This window comes from Microcaecilia unicolor, chromosome 2 (genome assembly GCF_901765095.1).
Source record: "Microcaecilia unicolor chromosome 2, aMicUni1.1, whole genome shotgun sequence".
NCBI lineage: Eukaryota > Metazoa > Chordata > Amphibia > Gymnophiona > Siphonopidae > Microcaecilia > Microcaecilia unicolor.
The window spans coordinates 549,193,481-549,215,668 of NC_044032.1; the positions used below are offsets into that span (position 1 = coordinate 549,193,481).

The 22,188-nt window shown below is 40.1% G+C and overlaps 1 protein-coding gene across 1 annotated transcript in view; it reads left to right on the forward strand.

Annotated features, from left to right (window-relative positions):
* Positions 1 to 22,188, forward strand: part of GABRB1 (gamma-aminobutyric acid type A receptor beta1 subunit) — a 481,904-nt gene that overhangs the window by 350,814 nt on the left and 108,902 nt on the right. The window contains 1 exon segment of the mRNA XM_030191347.1: positions 6,998 to 7,080. Within this exon segment, the coding sequence (XP_030047207.1) occupies positions 6,998 to 7,080 (83 nt within the window).

Sequence of the window (22,188 nt, forward strand, 5' to 3'; positions counted from 1 at the left end):
AAATGCACGCAGGTTTATAGAACAGTGAGGATCCATGTCCAACTTGTACACCAGGATTTGCACCTGGCTTCAGTTGATGTAACTCCTTGTGCCCAAAGTTGAACGTGGATCAGAGGCATAGCTGGGTGGGGCGCCAAGGGAGCACTCCAAGGCGCACTCGACAGCAGCGGTAAGTTATCCCAGCTGCTTTTCAGAGAACACAGGAGGGGATAGTGAGGTATTCTCTGCCATATTTTCTTCAACGCAGCATGCCTTAGCAGAATCTATTTTAAGTCCTTTACTTACCATAGCACCTCCTGATTATTCCAGGAATCTGTCCATAACAGGTTTATAAATGAGTCACCACAAATTCCACAGTTGTGCCAGTCCAAATGTGATCAATATCAGGGCAAAAAGGGGTCCTAGAGATGTCTTAACCCCTCAGTGCATCGCATGACCTCCTCTGGGTGTTATTAAAGAAACAACAGGTTTTAGCACTCTGTTGGATATGTGCAGAGAAAGAGATAGAGGAGTCAAAGATGACCCAAGGTTATGAGCTGATGAGACGGGGAGGATGAGAGAGTTATCCAAAGAAACAGAGAATGGGGGAAGAGAAAAGAAGGATTTTTGGGGAAAGAGAAGAAGCTCAGTCTTGGTCATGTTTAGTTTCAGATGGCAGTGAGACATCCAGGCAGCAATGTCAGACAGGCAGGCAGGCAGGCTGATACTTGGGTCTGGATTCCTGCTGAAATTTCTGGTGTGGAGAGGTAGATCTGGGAGTCATCAGCATAAAGGTGATACTGAAAACCATGGAAAGAGATCACAGTACCAAGGGAAAAAGTATAGTTAGAGAAAAGAAGAGGTCTCAAGGCAGAGCCCTGAGGTACACCAACTGGTAGTGGGATAGAAGTGGTAGGGGATCCATCAGAGTATACAATAAAAGTATAATGGGAGAGATAAGAAGAAAACCATGAAAGAACAGATCCCTGAAATTCAAGTGAGGACAGCGTATCAAGGAACAGGCAGTGATCAACAGTGTCAAAAGCAGCAGATAGATTGTGGAGGATGAGGATACAATAGAGACCTTTGAATCTGGCCAGGAACAGGTCATTGGAGACTTTAGCAAGGACTGTTTCAGTTGAATAAAGAGGGTAAAAGCCAAATTGAAGTGGATCAAGAATAGCTTGAGATGAAAAAAAGTCAAGACAGTGACAGTGAATAGCATTTTCAAGTAGCTTGGACAGGAAAGGGAGGAGTAAGATGGGACTTTAAAACAAAATTTACCATACTGTCAATTTTTAAGACTCAAAAAACTCTAATTACAATGATTTTGAAAACCAGGATGCGATAATGGCAGATTGGTTTTATAACAGAGGTTATCTAAAAAAGTGTGTTAGTTTGGATTATAATAGAGCAGTTACCACAAGACAAGATGACTTATTAACATTACAGAAAGAGAAAAGAACTCCAGATATAGTTTGTACATTGAAATTTTCACACCTGTCAGGCTGTATACAGAAAATCATTCACAAACATTGGCATAACCTTGAAGGCTATACTTGTTTCCAGGGTAGAGATTTGGTGATAGCATATGCTAGAGAGTGTAACCTTGTTCCATCTACATTACCAGAACCCACTTCAGATTTGCTGTCAACCAGGCCCTTAGGTCATAAGAAATGTGGCCGGTGTAGTGTGTGCCATCATACCTTAGAAATTAATGCTTTAAACTTCCAAATACTAACAAGGTTTACCATGTAAGACACAGCTCAAACTGTAATACGTCTCAAGTTATTTACATCATCCAGTGCCCTTGTCCACTGTTATATGTGGGCAAGACCACTAAGATGATTAAAACAAGAATCACCGCAGCTGCTTAAGTAGAAATGTACTCTCAGCACCGTTGGTTGGACATTGAAATAGTGCAGGACACTAAGGGCCCTTTTACTAAGCAGAAGTAAACCCAACGCGGGTAAGCAGCGGTAAGCCCAACGCGGGCTTGCCACTCGCTAAATAGGAAGTACCGCCGGGCTAGTTCAGCAGCCCAGTGGTACTTCCCACCCCTAGCATGCCGTCATATCCAGTGCTACAAAAATATATCTATTTTGGTAGCACTGGAGTGTACCTGGGGGTAATCAGGCAGTACCACGTGCTGCCCAGTTACCACGGATTTAACATGGGAGCCCTTACCGCCACCTCAATGGGTGGTAGTAAGGGCTCCCTCCCCCTGAAATGGCCGCGCGGCAAGTGCTTTACTTGCCACAAAGCCATTTTCTGAAGGAAAGAGAGACTTCTCTTTTACCCGCTGCGGTAAAAGGGGGCCTCAGCATGTGTGAAAAACACACACCGACACCAGCGTAGGCCCCCTTTTGCCACAGCTTTGTAAAAGGGGTCCTTAATTAGTGATCTTAAGTTATTTGTGATTAGGACTATTCAATGAGGTTGGAGAGGAGGTGATGTTGATACTTTGCTTCTGAAAGAACAGAAATTTATTGATCATCTCCACACAGTTACTCCTTATAGTCTTAATATAGTCATTGACCTTCATCCCTTTCTCTGATGTCACCTTTGGTTATAATTATATTTTTAGTTTCCTTCTTCTGATGCTACAACACAAAGAGTTTGTTCATTTTTTATTTATTTTTTAATTGCCCTGTTTCCTGCATTTTTTATTTTTTATTGTTTGGCTTTTGTGTTCAAGCACTTTGATTTTTTCATATTCATACTTATTTTTATTCTATTTTCATGCTATATATTTTTGTGGGGTTTTTTTGTTTTTCATACTGGTTTTTGTTGCATCTGTTTTTCAAACTTAGTGTGTCTTTTCTTCCATCATCTTCAGATTACTTCTTGGTTAGTTATACATATATGAATATTCATATCTACAACCTTTTAACAGTCATTTTGCATTCCCTCGCGATCCTTGTGTGGGGTTTTTTGGGCAGGCTTATCTCGGCATCCAACTTATTTCCGCTGCACCTTAGCGGTAAGCGTCACTTCATATCTTATGCATTTTCAAAATTTCCTTTCATTCTGTTGAAGTAACAGTAGAAACAGAGACAATTTTACCTTCTAACAACTTATGATCCCTCTGTTTTGTTTCCTTTAAGCTGACTTTTCTGCATCTGGTTTGTTCTTTCTTCACCTTAGTGGCAAGTGCCATTTTTTAGCTTTTGCATATTTGGGTATGGTTAACTTGTACAAAGTGGAGTAAATTTTAAGTTTTGAATGCTTTACTATTCAGTTAGTTTTTTGTTTTGCACATGGTAGCAGTTTTTCTGCTCTTTCATAGCTTTGAACCTGTTTTTCTGGCACTCCCTGATGTCAAACATTTTCTATGCAGCTGTTTGACATGGTTTTATCAGGAGCATTATTATTTTCCCAAACATTTTCATTTTTTTTCCTTCTTTTCTTTTTGTTTTAGAGTTTTCTTATTGAGATTGCATCATGTGCTTTACTTTCATGCTTATCCAACACACTTTCACTAGTTTGTTCACCATTGTTCATTTTTCAGTTTATCTTTGATTCTTAAGTTTTTTATTTTGTAATTTTTCTTTCATTTATAGTTACAGCCCCACTTATTCTTTCTCTTTTACACTTACTGGAGTACCTAAGTCAGTACCAGATATGTAAATACTATAAATATGTATTGTCCGTATTTATTTCTACACCTTGTTGCTTTCTCTTTCAATGTTTGTTTTTTGGTGGGGTATTCAACGTCCAACCAGATTTTATTGCGCCCAAAGTTTTAAGACACTTTCAATTCATTTGTTATTTTACTTAACCAAATGGGCACAAGTTTTAGTTATTTTTAAAGTTCTTTTATTTGATTTTTTTTTCCTTTACATATTGCAGAAATTTGTTTCTTGCTATTTTGTTTTTTTCTGTGATGGTGCATGCTTTTTAGGCAGTCATCAAAAATGTTATTACCTTAGAGTACTATAATTTTTTGTTACATTTATCCTCTTATTTTACAGTTTTTGATTTCAACCATGGGTTTTGGTTTTTTTTAATACATATTTCAGTACATAACATTCTTTAGATTCCACCAGTTAGTGCTAAGTATCATATGCACTCTTGGAAGTTTGCATACTTTAAACATATTAATCAGCTTACATTTTTACTTTTTTTTTAACTTTTTTTATGTTCATTTTTTAGTGCATTACATAAACGTCACTACAGTGAGTTTATTTTTTTTCCTCATTTTTTCGTCACTTTTCTCTTTTCTACCCATGAGTGCTGAGCAGACTTTTTTTTAGGCCCCCTTGCTTTTTGGTTGTTGTGTTAATATTTATTCATAATTACATTATGCAGTTTTTTTCATATACATTTGTTGTATATGGTTCTTTTCTTAGAAGAGAAGTTTTTTACATTGTTTTTTGTTTATCCATTATGGGGATCTTTTACTAAAGCTTAACTCGGGTTATCTGCAGTAGAGCCCATTTTATTCCAATGGGCCCTGCTGCAGTTAACTCAAGCTAATCTTTAGTAAAACACCCTCTATGTTCTTTAAAATCATTGTATTCCACGAGAGTATTGTGACTCTTGTGTGTTATGTTTGGGTTGTGTTCCCTTTTCATGTGCAATATTCTCAGGAAATAGCCTTTTTTGTAACGCTCAAGTTTTATTTTGATCACCATTTTCCATATTTATTGTCCCGCATAATTGTTGTTTATATATTAGTTTCTTTTCTGTTGTCTCTCCAGGCTTTCTGATCATCAATTATACTATTCTGCACCCATATTTTGTGATTTTCAACAGTAATATTAGTCCTTATGCAATATTAACATTTCAATGTTTTTGATATAGTCTCATTTATCATTTCTATATTATTGTTTATATATTATATACTTTTAAAAATAATAATTTCCACTGTTTTGCTGTAGTTTGTCTTTTGTGTTTTATATGTTTTTATATTTGCTTGTTAAAACCAATTGGTTGTTTTTATAGTTGTAAGCAGATGGTTGTTCCATTGAAACACAGCCCTGTGTCGGGTCATACACTTGTGTGATGCTGAATAAAGTTGCTTTTATCAACCTCTGGCTGTGAAGATTTTTTGGTCCACCCCTACTTCTTGGATTTCCATTTGAACTAAACATAGGGTGTTTTTTACCTTTACCTTTGGGTTTTGCTTGGTGTGCAATAGTTGGAAGGACAGGTAGGGTCCAATGAAGGTTTTTTGAAGAGTGGTTAACTATGCATGTTTGAAGGCATCAAGAGCAGCTGAATTGGAAAGTGAAAGATTGAGGATATGACAGAAGAGATTACAGTAGGAGAGATAATGAGTAGATGGGTGGGAATAGCATCAGAGGAACAGGTAGTCAGTTTGGAGGAGGAAAGAAAGTGTGCAGAGATATGCAGATGAGCTGCAAGTCCTCCACAGCACAGCTAAAATTCAAGCCACCACAAGAGGAGGTGGCAAGGAGTCTAGTAGCATGGCATGCTGTCAGAGCAAGTGTGGCAGTACGTCTTCTGATCCCCCAAATCACAGTCCCAACTCCCACAATGTCAACTCCAACTAGCCTGGACCAAACCTGATATTTCCAATATCAACAACAACTGCACTGAAACCAGGTTGATCCCTCCTTCCATGATGTCAACACCAACCCCTCTGACACCAGCCCAACTCCCTGATTTCAATACTAAAGCTCGCAATCTCCTTCAAACACTTTCCATGTTATACATGCCACTAGATACTTGTCAAAAGCATCAGTGGGGTCAGAAGCAGGAATAGAATTACTAGGGAGAGTGTTTCCCTTTCTCTTACCTTTCCTGAATAAACTATTATGCAAATCTGGGTGGTGGAGTACCCTAGAGGTTAGAGCAGCAGACTGTGAACCAAAGAAACCAGGGTTTGAATTTCACTGACACTTCTTGTGGCCTTGGGCAAGTCACTTAATCCCTCTATTGCTGTACTAAAAGGTGGCCTGTACTATGAATAGCACATGGATTTCCCTGTGCGTTGAGGCCACTTTTAGTGCAGCTGTCAAATGGCCAATTTTTCATTTCCTTAATTAATGGCCATGCATTAATTTCCCAATTAGCATATGACCATTAGTATGTGAGCACTTACTGACATCTATTTAGTAGGCAGAAAGGGCTCATGCGCTAACCATGCACTAATTGGTAGGCGTGCAGCAATTTAGGTGCGCTAACTGATTAGCACTGGGCATGCCTTCTTTTTGCCCCCAAATATGCCCCCGGTGCTTAAAAAATGCCAACCCTACTGCAGGATGCCTGAGCTCGCCATGTTGTAGTGCATTTTTCTGCATGGTAAGCACACATTAGTGCTTGCCGCCACTTAGTACAATTACCCCTTAGATTGTAAACCCACTTGAGACAGGGAAATACCCACTTGCCTTTAATTACTACTGGAAAGGTGTGAACTAAATACTAGAATAAAAATACAATGGTGCTCACTGGCACAGATCACCAGAGGTCTGCCATCTTGAATCTCTATATCTATATCTAGATAGATAGATAGATAGATAGATAGATAGATAGATAGATAGATAGATAGATAGATAGATACTATTCTTTCCTTATTGATATGTGTGGATTTATGTATTTTGTTTCATATTTTGTAATGGCTTCATTTTAGCTTGTTAGCCACATTGAACTTGAAGTTGTACAGGGAAATGTGGAGTATAAATGCCATAAATAAATAAATAATGTGTTTTCTACAAAGCCTTTGTATTCCATTAACATTGTGTGAAAGGAGAATGAGTAGCTGGACTGGTATAGTCATGTCACCCATTGGGTTTGGTACCAATAAGGTTAATCTATCTGCAGGAATATAGTTCTTAATATTCCATTGTAGTTTTGCCAGGTTTTCAATAAAATTTAAAAAAAAGATCTTTTTAGTGCAATTAACAGCAATCAAATATCTCTATGAATAAATGAGCCCATGATTACTGATTACAAATAAGCTTCCTTCTTTATCACTAATATTTCACCTAGATGGATGTGAGCCATCCTGGCAACCTTTTTTTCATGAGAATATTTGTTAACTTTCTTTCAGGATCACAACAACTGCAGCCTGTATGATGGATCTACGCAGATACCCACTGGATGAACAAAATTGCACATTAGAAATAGAAAGTTGTAAGTCGAATATTTATTTTGCTTGTTAAGCAAAGCTTCTCAACACTTTCAACTGATGTTTAGCCTCAGGAAGGATTTGTAAGTAAGCATTAAGAATATTTTTGTAACTATAACAACAAATTTAGCTCAGCATATGGCTCTTTGTCAACCTGGTTGTGATATAAAACATACAGTGCATTGCAATTATGAAAACTGCTATATTTTCAAATGTCATATGGTATTCAACATATGCTTGTGAGTTAGTCATCATATTTAGCACATAGGGGGTCATTTTATAACAGGACTACTATGTGAGAAATCCAAAAGGTGCCTATTTTATAAATTCGCATTGTATTTATGTTTCTAAACACTAGAGACCCCCATGTATTCCTATAGGCATCTCTAGTGTTTAACGCTTGCCTATTTTTAGCGCATGCTAAAAATGCTAGCATGTCTTAGTAAAAGGACCCCATAGTGCCTCTTACATAGGTGTCATTAACTGCTTCCACATTAAAACCTTGCAGTTAGCACATGCTAATAACTACATTAGTGCAAGACCTGCATAAATCATTCGCCCAAAAAGAATATCATTAGATTTATAGTTAGCATGTGCTAAAATCTGTGCTAACTGCAATTCCTAACACCTTTTAGTAAACATACCCCTTTATTACTTATTGTCTTAACAAATTATCAATGATTTGTGGACAGTGCTAACAAGAGAATATTGTACAAAAAGTAATGTAAGTTAACATGAAGCAGTATTCGGAATAATAGAACAACCTTGATTTTGTTTGTGTTTTCAGTATTCTTTATGGATTCAAATACAGTTGTTCTACAATGCTTCCCCTGGTTAGCAAAGTAGCACTGCAGTGCTTTCAGCAATTTGATGTTTTCATGTCCTGCCCTGACATAGAACAACAGTGCAGGCAGAGATCTGTGTTCAGTACTTCTAATTATACTGCTGCCCCAGAACAATGGCTATTCAAGTGGAGCATGAGGGCTTCTCTTTGAGATAAAGACATTCTGCATGTACAAGTGGTTATAGTTCACTGAGAAGTTCCATGATAAGTATACTGACAGTGTGGAAGCACGTACTGCAGCAGGTACACTCCCCACCTACTCCCCCCCCCCCCCAAAAAAAAATACAGGCATAGCGAAAAGTAGCCTGCACTTCATGATGGATTCAATTCCCCCAAAATAAAAACAAAGGCCTAGGGAAAGTATCCTGCACTGTGCAGCAGATATTAACCACTCTTCACTCTAAATTGAGCGAGAGTCCTCCACTTACAGTCCTGCCAGTGCAAAGGGGGGGGGGGGTGCTGTTTCACTATCACATTTTCAATAGTGAGTGACAGGCAAGCTCTCCAGCACTCCAGGGAACCTGCTTGTCCCTATGGATTGAAAACAGAATATTGAAGCACCATCCCTTAGTGGTAGCAATGCAGCTGGAGGAGCCCTCGTTCAGCTTAGAAGGAACAGTGGGTAAAAACCCTCCAGAAAACAAAGGCATAAGGAATCTAACCCACACTGCGTAGCAGGCACAACAGCCCAGGGTGTTTCCTCAGGGAAAGTAACCTGCATTCTGTGGCAGGTACAACACCCCAAAAATAAAAGCAAAGACTTGAGGAAAGAAATCCGCATTATGCTGGAAAATAGTTTTGTATTTTCTAACACCAGGAGCGTGCCCAGCAGTAATCAGACAGTGCCACATACTGCTTGGTTACCACTGGAGCCTTAATAAGAGGCGGTAAGGTTTCCCCCAGTAAATGGCCACACTTCAATGACTTTGCATAGTGCATGGTCATTTCCTTCCTCTTTTAAAATAAAAAAAAAGCCTTTTACTACTGGTGGGAAAAGGTGGCCTCGGCAGGCGGCAAACCTGAATGCTGATGCCATCGCAGGGCCCCTTTTACCGCCGATTAGTAAAAGGAGCCCTAAGTGCATGTACTGCTGTGGATTTACAGCCTATCTCACTGACACAGACTAATCAATAATTACCGTGGATTCTTTTGGATTTGTATTAGATAAATGAGACCTTTATTAGAGGTGCTAAAATCTACAATGATTAAGATATATACAATGGTTAGCTATATACACACAATGATTAGCTATATAAAGAATCATTACATCACTGGTCTCTACATTTAAGCAATGCTAAGAGTTCTTAGACCAGGAAAAGAAGCAATAATACACTATACATACAACATCAGTGGTCCTTACATCATCCAGGCTCTTAACATCAGCTGGGGGGGGGGCCCGGTTCACAGCGAGAGCCAGGAGCTTCTTTGACCAGGAACAAGTCCTCTGTACAGTGTGACCACTCACAGATGAGCCCCCCAATTTCACTGAAAGAAACTCCCCTTTTTATTAGGCTCAGAACTCATGTTCAGAGCTAAGGAAAATTACAGAATGCTTCTCTGTTTAGGTACTGTGGGAACGTGGTCACATGTTTTCCAAGTCCAGGTGGACAGGCTGAACTTTGAAAACAAGCACCATCTCCTCTTTGGGGAGGGAACAGAGTGAGAAAATTATATTTTAAGGAACAAAAACTAATTTTTCAGTGGAATACAGTTCAGTCCTATAGGATTAACAAAGAGGTGGATTGGTCTTTGTTATTTTCATGACAATTATTAGAAACTCTGCCTTTATGAACAGTCTGTCATATTATGCAATGAAGGAAGCTGATGTGCATGCATTAGCGTCCCTGGTATAGAGAAGCTATTGTTAAGCGGTCAAAGGAAAACCCACCCTGCTGCAGCAGGTGGTAGGAATTTGGATGAGTTTATGTGTTTATTTTTTTAGGATTTGGTCTCCTGAAGATGCCAGGTGAAACACGGTCCATATAGAGACCAAGTGATGTGATTTCAAGTGCATGTTTTATGTTGGTAGAACAGTGCAATTGGCATAGCTCTGATAGAGTTCTTAAAAATCCACCAGGAACAAGAGTGGAAGATTTGATCTGAATAGCCATGTGGGTTGAGTTGACATATTACCATGATACATTGTGACTTCTTTTTGTGGCTCATTAGAGTGGCGTGGAAAAGAACTGAGCAGAGATATTCAATAAAACTGACTGCGAGCACAGGATTCACAGCATCATATCTAATCTGTATATGAAGCCCTGTGGAGAGGGGAAAGAACTTTAAATTATGGCTACACAGAAGTTATAGGGCAGCTCTTGGTGTATTTGATCTCTTTGTTCTGATAGGTGGTCTTTTATAAATGTAACAAGTTTTAATCACTCTTGAGATAATTTAATTACTCGAGCTAGGTAAGAGTTATTTTATTTATTTATTTTTGTTTATTGCATTTGTATCCCACATTATCCCACCTATTTGCAGGCTCAATGTGGCTTACAGAGACTTCCAGGTTAACAGATACAATTGGTGATTCAAAAAGATATAGGATAAGGAAAAAGTTCTAGGTCGAGAGTTAAAGAAAGATGACTTTCAGCGCATGGATGAGTTGGCGTTGTGGTGTGGTTAAGCTATTGGTTTTCATTATAGGCCTTATTGAAGAAGTAGGTTTTCAGAGATTTACGGAAGTTAGTTGTTTCATTGATTGTTTTCAAGTCGGTTGGTAGTGCATTCCACAACTTTGTGCTCATGTAGGAGAAGGTAGTTGCATGTGTTAGCTTGTATTTTAATCCTTTACAGCTGGGGAAGTGAAGGTTGAGAAATTTATGGGATGATCTTTTGGCATTTCTGGGAGGTAAGTCCACGACGTCTAGCATGTAGGCCGGGGCGTATCCGTGGATGATTTTGTGTACAATTGTGCAAATCTTGAATGCAATATGTTCTGTAAGTGGGAGCCAGTGAAGTTTCTCTCTTAAGGGTTTTGCACTTTCATATTTTGTTTTTCCATATATGAGTCTGGCGGCGGTATGCTGGGCTGTTTGGAGTTTCTTAATATTTTGCTCTTTGCAGCCAGCATAGAATGCGTTGCAGTAGTCCAGGTGACTTAATACCATTGACTGTATCAGGATACGGAAGATGGATCTTGGGAAAAAAGGTTTTACTCTTTTGAGTTTCCACATGGGGTGGGACATTTTTTTTGTTGTGTTCTTGATATAGCTGATACAATTAAAGTACATGTTATCATCAAGAGAAGTAGTTGAAAAGTGTCAGAGAATTTCATGATGTTTTATGTATATATGCAATTTTATGCAATGGTTTTGAGAGAGCTATTTTTAACTTTGTACTTATATGTATAATAACGTTGAACAAATCACCATTAGCCTGCTTGAATAATGAGGTACTTGTATAATTTTACCAATTTAAGTCTTAATCGGACCTCAGTGTGGGTGCTACGGCGGTCAGTAAGTTCAAATGCCGCTGCAGCTTTCCCAATGTCGTCACCAGCCCTTAGGAAATTTTTACTTTTTAAAAAAATATATTTTTCAATAAATCAACTCCTAATTACTGAAATTTAAATAGAAAAATAATGATTATGGAAGGTTACTTAGCTTATATTTAATTAAGTCGGCTTGTATGTGAAAGTATGTAAGTAAAATAGTAAGTTAATTATACCAACAATTGATATATGAGATTGTAATACATTATTGTTGTTTTTAAACTTATATAATAACCCTGTGGTTTTGAAATATGAATATTCATTAGAAATATCTTGAAAAGCTGATTGGTTTGTGGCCCTTCAGGATTGCAGTTTGACACCCCTGATCTGCAATATAGCAGTCTGGCCTACATCTGTGTCATGCAGTGTTGGTCAAAGTACTTAAGTAAAAGTAACAATAAATGTGTATTTTAATACTTAAGTAAAAAGTACAGTGAAAAACACATTTGGGGGTGCTTTTACTAAGGCGGCCCGAAAAATGGCCTGTGCTGGTGTAGGCATGTGTATTAGACGTGCGCAGGTCCATTTTTCAGCGCGCCTGCAAAAAAAGGCATTTTTTTGACCAAAAATAGACACATGCAGCAAAATAAAAATTGACACGCATCCATTTTGGGCCTGAGTCCTTACTGCCCCCCAATGAGTAAGCGGTAAGGTCTCACACGTTAACCAGGCGGTAATCATCAGTGCGCGTACACTGCCCATTACCGCCCGGATAGCACCACGTGGTAGAAAATAGAAATTCTTTTCTGCTATGCATTTTGGATGCACATAAAAATTAGAATTACCTCCTGGGGCACATGGTAGATGGGTGATAGTTCTAATTTGACATTCATTATACACGCATGGGTGCCTAACCTGCTTATAATCGAAAGAGAAAAACGCCCAAGAGCCGACCTAAATCGGGAGATGGGCGTTTTTCTCACAAAAACAAATAAAGCGGTATAATCGAAAGCCGAACTTTGGACGCTTTCAACTGCACTCCGTCGCGGATGCGGACAAAGTTGACGGGGGCGTGTCGGAGGCGTGGTGAAGGCGGAACTGGGGCGTGGTTATCACCCGAACAGAGATGGGCGCCTTTCGCCGATAATGGATACGTTTGTAGCTAGAATTTAGGGCACTTTTCCTGGACCCTGTTTTTTCACGAATAAGGCCCCAAAAAGTGCCCTAAATGACCAGATGACCCCCAGAGGGAGTCGGGGATGACCTCCCCTGACTCCCCCAGTGGTCACTAACCCCCTCCCACCACAAAAAAATGATGTTTCACAACTTTTTACTTTCACCCTCAAATGTCATACCCTCCTCCCAAGCAGCAGTATGCAGGTCCCTGGAGCAGTTGTTAGGGGGTGCAGTGGACGTCAGGCAGGTGGACCCAGGCCCATCCCCCCCCTACCTGTTACAATTGTGCTGCTTAATGCTTAGTCGTCCAACCCCCCCAAACTCACTGTACCCACATGTAGGTGCCCCCCTTCACCTCTTAGGGCTATAGTAATGGTGTAAACTTGTGGGCAGTAGGTTTTGAGGGGGATTTGGGGGGCTCAACACCCAAGGGAAGGGTGCTATGCACCTGGGAGCTCTTTTACCTTTTTTTTTGTTTTTGTAAAAGTGCCCCCTAGGGTGCCCGGTTGGTGTCCTGGCATGTGAGGGGGACCAGTGCACTATGAATCCTGGCCCCTCCCACGAACAAATGCCTTGGATTTATTCGTTTTTGAGCTGGGCGATTTCATTTTCCATTATCGCTGAAAAGCAAAAACGCCCAGCTCACACCTTGGCGAATAACACATGGGCGTCTATTTTTTTTGAAAATACGGTTCACTCCGCCCCTTCACGGACCCGTTCTCGGAGATAAACGCCCATGGAGATAGGCGTTTCTGGTCGATTATGCCCCTCTAAGTGCCTTAGTAAAAGGGCCCCCTAAAAAAGTTACTTAAGTAAAAGTTTTAAAAAGGTATTACCTAATATAATAGTTTTTGAGTAAAAAGTAAAAGTACCACAACTACAGTGAATGCAACTATTTGTTAATGCTTTTATTCCAACAACTTCATTGCTCTACAATTCATTCCACTTTGCTTTTAGTAAAATTAAATTTTTGAAAATGACTGTCACTCATGCGAGTGTACTTGTGAGTCATTAATCAAGCACAGCTAGAAAGGTTCAACAACTGCACTAGCAGAAAGTGGATTGTTCAGTCTGATAAAAAAAGTTCCTTCAAATCAGGCCAGGTTGCAATATTACTGATGTCTTCTGACTGGGTCTGCAGATTATGATCAAGGGAATCCCTGAAACACTTGACTTCCATATAGCAAAGAATACTTTATCATCATTATTGTCATTATCATCAGCATTAGAAGTAGTGCTGTCTAATTCATCATTTGTATCTTATCTTTATCTTCATTATCATTGTCATGCTGTCCAATTACAAAGAAGGCTTTCACAAAGTTGGAATCATTGTCTGTCGTTGTTCTAACATTTTTTCATCTGTTGGCAAACTGTTTGAATATTTTTGAGAATTGATGCAAGAACGTCAAATGTGTGGGAATCCTTCAGTCTTAAGGCCAGACAAGCAGAATTCCTCCCTAAAGACTCATCAATCCAGTGGACAGTTACCCCAATGTAAAATTTCCCATGGGATGATGAGCAGTCTGTTGTGGTAGAGACATATGTCTGTTCACCAAGAATTGCTACCAGCTTCTGCTTCATCTCTGCTTTAAAGTTACACAACTCAGCACTGTTCTCTTTGGCTAGAGACTAGTAACCAGTTCAATAAACACAGGTAACTCTACTGTTCTTAAAGGTTACACTCACTGAACAGCAAAATTTAAGAAGAGATAATCCACTGTTTGTGTGACAAGGTTTGCAATAGCAAAACCCTATTCCCAGTTTTGCTGTTTCATTTGATTTACTGAGAAATTATCATTTAGTTCTCACTTTAGTTTTTACTTTTAACTGCAAACATCAGATGTAACTGAGGAAAAGCAGTAAAAATTGGCAACATTATTATTTCAGTAAAAGTAACAAATGTTATCCTGTACTTTTTTTTACAAGTAAAAGTAACAAAATGTTTACTTAAGTACAGTAACTAGTTACATTTACTTAATTACTATACAACATTGGTGTTGTGTATGCTGTTGACTGCAATGTTTCGTACCTGCTTGTTTCAGAGTTGGCTTGATCCCATTGTAGACAACCAAACAGCAGCAGTGATCCAAGAAAGGACAAACACAGCAAGAGTTTATTCAAATGTCAAAGCTAATAGAAACAGGACCCAACCTGGCCAACTTTTGGAAAAACCTTTGTCAGGGGTCACATAGAGGGGCATAATCGAACGGCACCGGCCAAATAGATGACCGGCCATCTTCGGGGCCGGCGCCGCAAAGGGGCAGAGCAAACCGTATTTTCGAAAAAGATGGCCAGCCATCTTTTCTTTCGACAATACGGTTGGTGCCGGCTAAATCTCAACATTTAGGTCAAATGTTGAGATCGCCGGTTTTAGAGATGGCCGGCTTCAGTTTTAGGCCATAATGGAAACCGGACCCAGCCATCTCAAACCCGGCAAAATGCAAGGTATTTGGTCATGGAAGGAGTGCACTGGTCCCCCTGACATGCCAGGACACCAACCGAGCACCCTAGGGGGCACTTCTAAAAATAAAAAAAAAATTTTAATAGCTCCCAGGTGCATAGCTCCCTTACCTTGGGTGCTAAGCCCCCCCCCAAATCCCCCCCAAACCCACTCCCCACAACTCTACACCAATACCATAGCCTTAAGGGGTGAAGGGGGGCACCTACATGTGGGTACAGTGGGTTTAGGGGGGTTGGAGGGCTCCCAGTTACCACCACAAGTGTAAGAGGTGGGGGGGTGGGCCTGGGTCTACCTGCCTGAAGTGCACTGCACCCACAAAAAACTGCTCCAGGTACCTGCATACTGCTGTCAGGGAGCTGGGTATGACATTTGAGGCTGGCAAAAAAATGTTTTTAATTTTTTTTGGGGGGGTGGGAGGCATGGGTTTTGGGAGTGTGCAGATCAATTTTTCTGCGCTCCTGTAAAAAAGGTGTTTTTAAAATTTTTGCTGTCCATTTTGGGTCTGAGACCTTACTGCCAGCCATTCACTTAGTGGTAAGGTCTCACACGTTAACCGGGCGGTAATGACCTATGCGCATCAAATGCCACTTGACACATGCCAGAAAATAAAAATTATTTTTTGGACGTGCATAGAGAACGCACGCCAAAAATGAAATTATCACAAAAGCCATGCGGTAGCCGGGCAGTAACTCCAAATTGGCACACGTTGGGTGCACGTAGGTGCCTATCCTGCTTATTTTCAAAGGAGAAGGCCGGCCATCTTCCAACACAAATTGGGAGATGGCCGGCCTTCTTCTAATGCCGGCCAAATCGGTATAATTGAAAGCCGATTTTGGCCGGCTTCAACTGCTTTCCGTCGCAGGGCCGGACAAAGTTCAAGGGGGCATGTCGGCAGTGTACCGAAGGCGGGATGGGGGCGTGGTTAAGCGATGGCCGGCCTCGGCCGATAATGGAAAAAAGAAGGCCGGCCCTGACGAGCATTTGGCCAACTTTACTTGGTCCCTTTTTGTTCACGACCAAGCCTCGAAAAGGTGCCCGAACTGACCACCGGAGAGAGAAGGGTGCCCATCCTTCGACACAAATTGGGAGATGGGCGTCCTTCTCCCAGGGTCGCCCAAATTGGCATAATCGAAAGCTGATTTTGAGCGTCCTCAACTGCTTTCCGTCGTGGGGATGACCAAAGTTCCCGGGGGCGTGTCAGAAGTGTAGCGAAGGCAGGACTGGGGCATGCCTAACACATGGGCGTCCTCAACTGATAATGGAAAAAAGAAGGGACATCCTTGACGAGCACTTGGGCGACTTTACTTGGTCCATTTTTTCTTACAATGAAGCCTCAAAAAGGTGCCCGAACTGACCAGATGACCACCGAAGGAAATTGGGGATGACTTCCCCTTACTCCCTCAGTGGTCACTAACCCCCTCCCACCCTAAAAAAAATTAATATTTTTTCCAGCCTCTATGCCAGCCTCAAATGTCATACCCAGCTTCATGACAGCAGTATGCAGGTCCCAGGAGCAGTTTTAGGGGGTACTGCAGTGCACTTCAGGCAGGCGGACCCAGGCCCATCCCCCCCTACCTGCTACACTTGTGGTGGTAAATGTGAGCCCCCCCAAAACCCACCACAAACCCACCGATCCATTATCACCAAAACTCAGGGACGACCATCTCTAGGGTTGACCTAAATGTTGAGATTTGGGCGTCCCCGACCGTATTGTCGAAATGAAAGATGGACGCCCATCTTGTTTCAATAATACGGGTCCCCTCCCCCTTCACGGGGATGTCCTACGAGGACGTCCTCAAGAAAACTTGGGCACCCCGTTCGATTATGCCCCTCCACGTGTCTGTCTTTATGTTTCCCCCATCTTATTTTCTTATTTTTTAGTATGTTAGCCACCCAGATGTATTTGCCAATGGGTGGGGTAGGAAATCTATAATAAGCTTGAAACTTGAAGTTTTTTTGTGTTTAAGCTTTATCAAAGCACTCGTACATGACTGCACATGTGCAGTATTAACATTACTTTTGGCACATTTTTTTTTTTTCGCATGGCGCCATATATAGCTCCACTATCTGGTGCACATCCTACATAGCTTTTGCCATTTGAAAAGTTTATTCCTTGACGGGTTACATTTTCTACAAAGTATAACTTAAGGTAACTTCCTTTGTGATCCATATGTGCCCTTTTCACTGGTATTCTGCATGTCCACTTACTGTAGGTGCTCGCTGTAAAATCTATATGTTTATGCCATAGACTCACAATCACAGAAATAATTAAACTTTTATGCCATACTGCTGTTTATTAGATTAAATTTAAGTTCTTACATCTATAACTTTAGAACATATTCATTTCTTTACCATTGTCCTTTCTCCACATATGTTCCCGGTACCATAAACATTGCAATGGTTTGATTTTGTTTTAACATAACACACAAAGGAATATATCAGGTCATTGTACAACCAATACTACAAGGCCATTCACAATTTTTCTCTTTTCACTCCCTCCACCCATGGTCTGCTTCCAAGAATAACTTTTTTTTCACCTTTTTTACTATCTCCAGTAGGTTGTCCAACTAGAGTGCCATTCAGCATGTCAACACAGCATTGTACCATACCTTCCACATTATCACCGCAGGTATTTTTTCTTTCTTTCTTTTTTTGGATTCTGTCTTTTGGATTGCCCAACATTATGCCACATTTAACTGAAAAGTTTTAGTTGTGACTAATATTACATCATGGGCCCTATTTGCTAAGCTGTGCTAAGTGTGAGCTAGCAATTTTAGCATGGGCTAATGATTAACACCTGCTAAATACTAGGAACATATGGGTGACTTTGGCGTTTAGCACGCACCAGTTTTAGCATGTGCTAAAGACACTAGTGCACCTTAGTAAAAAGGGCCCCAAAAGTCTTTAACATAGTAACAAAGTAAATTACAGCAGATAAAGACCTGAATGGTCCATCCAGTCAGTCCAACAAGAAGCCTCCTTTTACATTTTTTAATAATTAAACTTATTTTTCCTTCCTCATAGTGCATAGACTTCAACTTAATCATATCATTAGATCACTAATCCCCAGCAATGGGCACTGTTTCACCCTTCCTGGCTGCTTCGAGGTGTGTAGCAATAAGATAAAAACATTCCAATGAAAACAAAAGCAAATTCTTTGACTTCTTCACTCAAGCAGAAAATAAAAGAAGAAAAAGAATTCTTTAATTATTTGAAAATATGTAAGGAGGCTTGTTAAGACCATTGATGTGATACTAGTCCCAACTAAAATTTTACGGTTAAACTTGACTTAATGCTGAGATCCTTTTCCTCCTTATACCTTACATTAAGAGGGAAGTTATCAGTGTGGGCTACCATTAAGATGGATTATTTTACCACAACTCATGTTATTTTAGCTCTGGTCCCATTTTATGCAATAAGACCTAGTTATTAGTACCGATAAAATGGATTATTATATGTGTAATACTGCCAGCTAGATGTAAAAACTGACTCTGGCTTATTTCTCTTCTTTGCATCTTCTAATAAAGCAGATCTGATGGACTTTCTGACTTTCACATAGCCTTCATTTCTTCTTTCAGAACACTACCACCTCAGACATAGGAATTTGGCTGTCAGACTGTATTTTAAATTTCTAATATGTTGATTTTGGAAATGCAGCAGATCAGTTGTGGGGTTTCTGCATAATGGCATGAGAAACATACTCTTCCCATTTAATCAATATGTCTGAAAAAGCTTTGCATGTTGAATTTCAAATTGGTATCTCATGCATTTACAAATGAGTACCTAGGGATGTAAAGAACCACAAACTATTGATCCAAACAAACAATAAAATGATCCCATTCAATTTCAAAGATAAAGCATGTTAAGCCACATTTAGGGTGAAAGTTACCAAAGTAGGCTACTGATTAAATGGATTATTTTATGATAGTGTTCTGACAACAGAGAGTTTGAAAAATGAACCAAAGACATGAAACAGGTTTGCTAAAAGAAAATATCCAATTGAAAGAAGAAATGAAGGCTATGTGAAAGTTAGAAAGTCCATCAGATCTGCTTTATGTTTCAACGTTTTTATTGATGACAAGATAGATATAATATACAAATGCTGAAAAATACAAAACTGCTGCTGTACAGTGATGCTTCACAGATAATTGTTAAACAGGCCATCATCAGAAATTTTTATTTCCCCCCCCCCCCCCTTCCCCACCCTCTCTTCCACCCTCCCTCCCCCCTTATTTCTTTGGATTCCAACCAATATTGGGGATAATGGGTTTAACCCTTCAGACCATGTGTACTTCCTCGATAGTTACAATAGATTAAGGAGCAAGCTTCGCCCCCGTGGACTAAGTCCTTGTATATATCGTCCCCATATTGACATGAACTGCTTTTTCCGTTTTGGGATTCCCTTTGCCTCTCTGGCTTCCCAGGTGGCCAACTCATGTATCTGATTCCTCCAGTGCCAGTACACAGGTGGGTCTGGTTCTATCCACTTCTGAAGAATAGTCTTGCGTGCCACTAGGCATACCTTGCGACACCAAACTCTCTCGTTTTTTGTCTGATTCGCAAAAGCTGCCTGTGTGTCTAAGACATAATGGTCCCAGGTTCCACCCACTGGGATCTGCGTTATGTTAGTCAGATAGCTCTTTATTTGTCCCCAAAATGTATGTATCCTTGGGCAGCCCCAAAAAGCATGGTACAGGCTGTGAGGTGTATGATTGCATTTTACATATTTACTGTCGTTTGTGGCCCTCATGTGTCTCCATTGTTGCCCTGACATGTATGCTCGCATGACCACCCTGTACCCACATTCTCTCAACCTCTCGTCTATAGTAAGTGAAGGAATGCGTCTCAGTGTTGCCCCGACGTCCCATCCTCCCAAAGAATTACCCGGAATGTCTTTCCCATCTGCTTTCTTAGAAGATGCAAAGAAGAGAAATAAGCCAGACTCAGTTTTTACATCTAGCTGGCAGTATTAAACATATAATTTAAAAAAAACAGTGGCATATTATGCAGCAGCATGACTGTTTCAGGGATGAGATATTTACTGTTGCTTATTCCAGATGCTTTAATTTGAGGGATAAACTTGTCACATCAGCCCTCAGTCTTTTCATAAAGAAATTAAATATAATAAATTGGGATAGCTGCTGATAGGTTTAAACGTGAGGAAAGAAAGTGCATTTATTTGGGGACGTTGACGTGTATAAAATGTGCCTTTCTAAAAATATATAAACTTTTCTACAGAAGATCAGAATCACTTCTACCAGAAAACTGTAGAATACAATATAACTTGCTCATAGATTCTCTTAAAAAATAAATGGAGGAAAAGACCTCAAAAGACCCATGTGCTCAAATGAACCAGACCCTCGAGCCAAGGGGTTTAAATACGATGATCGAATGGCAGAAGTTTTGTAAGGTTTTGAGTTGGATATGTTTTTTGTCCTGATGAGTTCTCCATAGCATTAGTTCCTGTGAGTTGATTGGTGCATTTTTTGTGGGCGTCTTATATATATGGAGGCACCATTTTTGAAACTGTGTGCTGCAATTATGTTCCGAGGAAGAACTATACCATCTGTTTTTTTAGGTTGCTGATAGATGTTTTGTGATATGAAGTGTGTTTGCTTTCAGAGCGCTTCCATTATCTCCCTTGAAAAAGCTGGAGGATGAAATGGGTCCCTGTCGAGAGTTTTGCAGCTGGATTAAATGAGAAACTGAGTTGCTCTCACTATATATTTTTTGTTTTACTTATAAGTTTGAATCATTTCATTGTTCATATGTAAGGATGTGCATAATATGACTTTTTGAGCACAAAAAGTACAAAAATATATTTTAATAGATTTGAGTGCTGAAAGTACGTCAGTGACAAGTTCACTTGAGCACCTGGGTCTTTTGAGGTCTTTTCCTCCTTTTGTTTTTAAGAGAATCTGTAAACAATTTATACTGTACTCTACACCTTTCTAAAAATAGCCTATGGAAAGCTCCTGCACCAATTTATACCTGCAGTGAGGCAGGAATAATTTTATGCATGTAAGTGCCAATAAAAGTCAGCTCCTATGCCTGTATTTTACAAAACGCACAGTCAATCTCAGCCCAGCACCCTCATTCTCTGCCTCCAGGAATGCCTGTGCATCTAGGAGGTAATTTTATACAATCATTCCTGTACTTTTGTAGCCACATACGTATGAATGGAAATGACCTCTTATAAAATACCGACCAGCAAAAAAGTACTTGCTTAAGCTCCAGGGTGCATATGTGGAGTTTGCACATTAATGTATCGACTATAAAATCTCTCCCCCCCCCCCCCCCCCCCACACTCTTGATATTCAAAACCATTTAACCAGCCAGGAATGGCACCTGGCCAGTTAAATGGTATATAACCAGCTATCCAGCAATATTCAGATACTAGCAAAATGCTATTGATAGTTGGCAAATTATTTCCACCCAAATGCACTTTCAGAGCATATGGTGCTGGCTGGTTTTTCAATGTCCATTACATAGTTGGTGTAAATTGGTCCTACCTCATCCCTCGAAGGCACATCCAATTAACTACCACCTTAGCTGTAGGGAACCCCAAGTTCTCACCGACTGATCCGGATTTAGCTCTTCTCTGTGCCCAATGTATATATGAATGTCCACATATCCAAATGTGCCAATATTATTCTTGGCTACCTGCAAGGTTAAGGAAAAGGAATGAATGATGAGTCTGTTCTGAAACCTGTGTTTCTATTAGACAGCCTGCCACTCTTCAGCCTTAGCAGCTGGTCTGATGTACCATTTGTATTTATCAGTCTTCCATCTGCCCAATGCCATTATCTGCTCCCATGACATGCCTTTCACAGCTGTTGATGTAGCTGCCCCTATTCTGAATGAACGGGTTCAATAACTCCCTTTTTGCATGCCTAAGCATTATTTTCAAAGTCAGAGAACTCTGGAGAATTGGAAACATGTTAATGTAGTTTTATCTTCATGAATGAGTAGCCTGTCAGGTCCTGGTGGCCTATCTACCATGTATGCTTTGAAATATAAAGGATGGGGCAGGCTAGGTTGTGCATCGACCAGTTTAGTGTGATCCTCGTGTCTTTAGCCAATTGATCAATTTTGGATTTTTGTATGAACAACTCTAATGTCTTCCATTTGAGAATGACATACTTCATTGCCATACCCAAGTTAGGACTACTACTACTACTACTTAACATTTCTAAAGC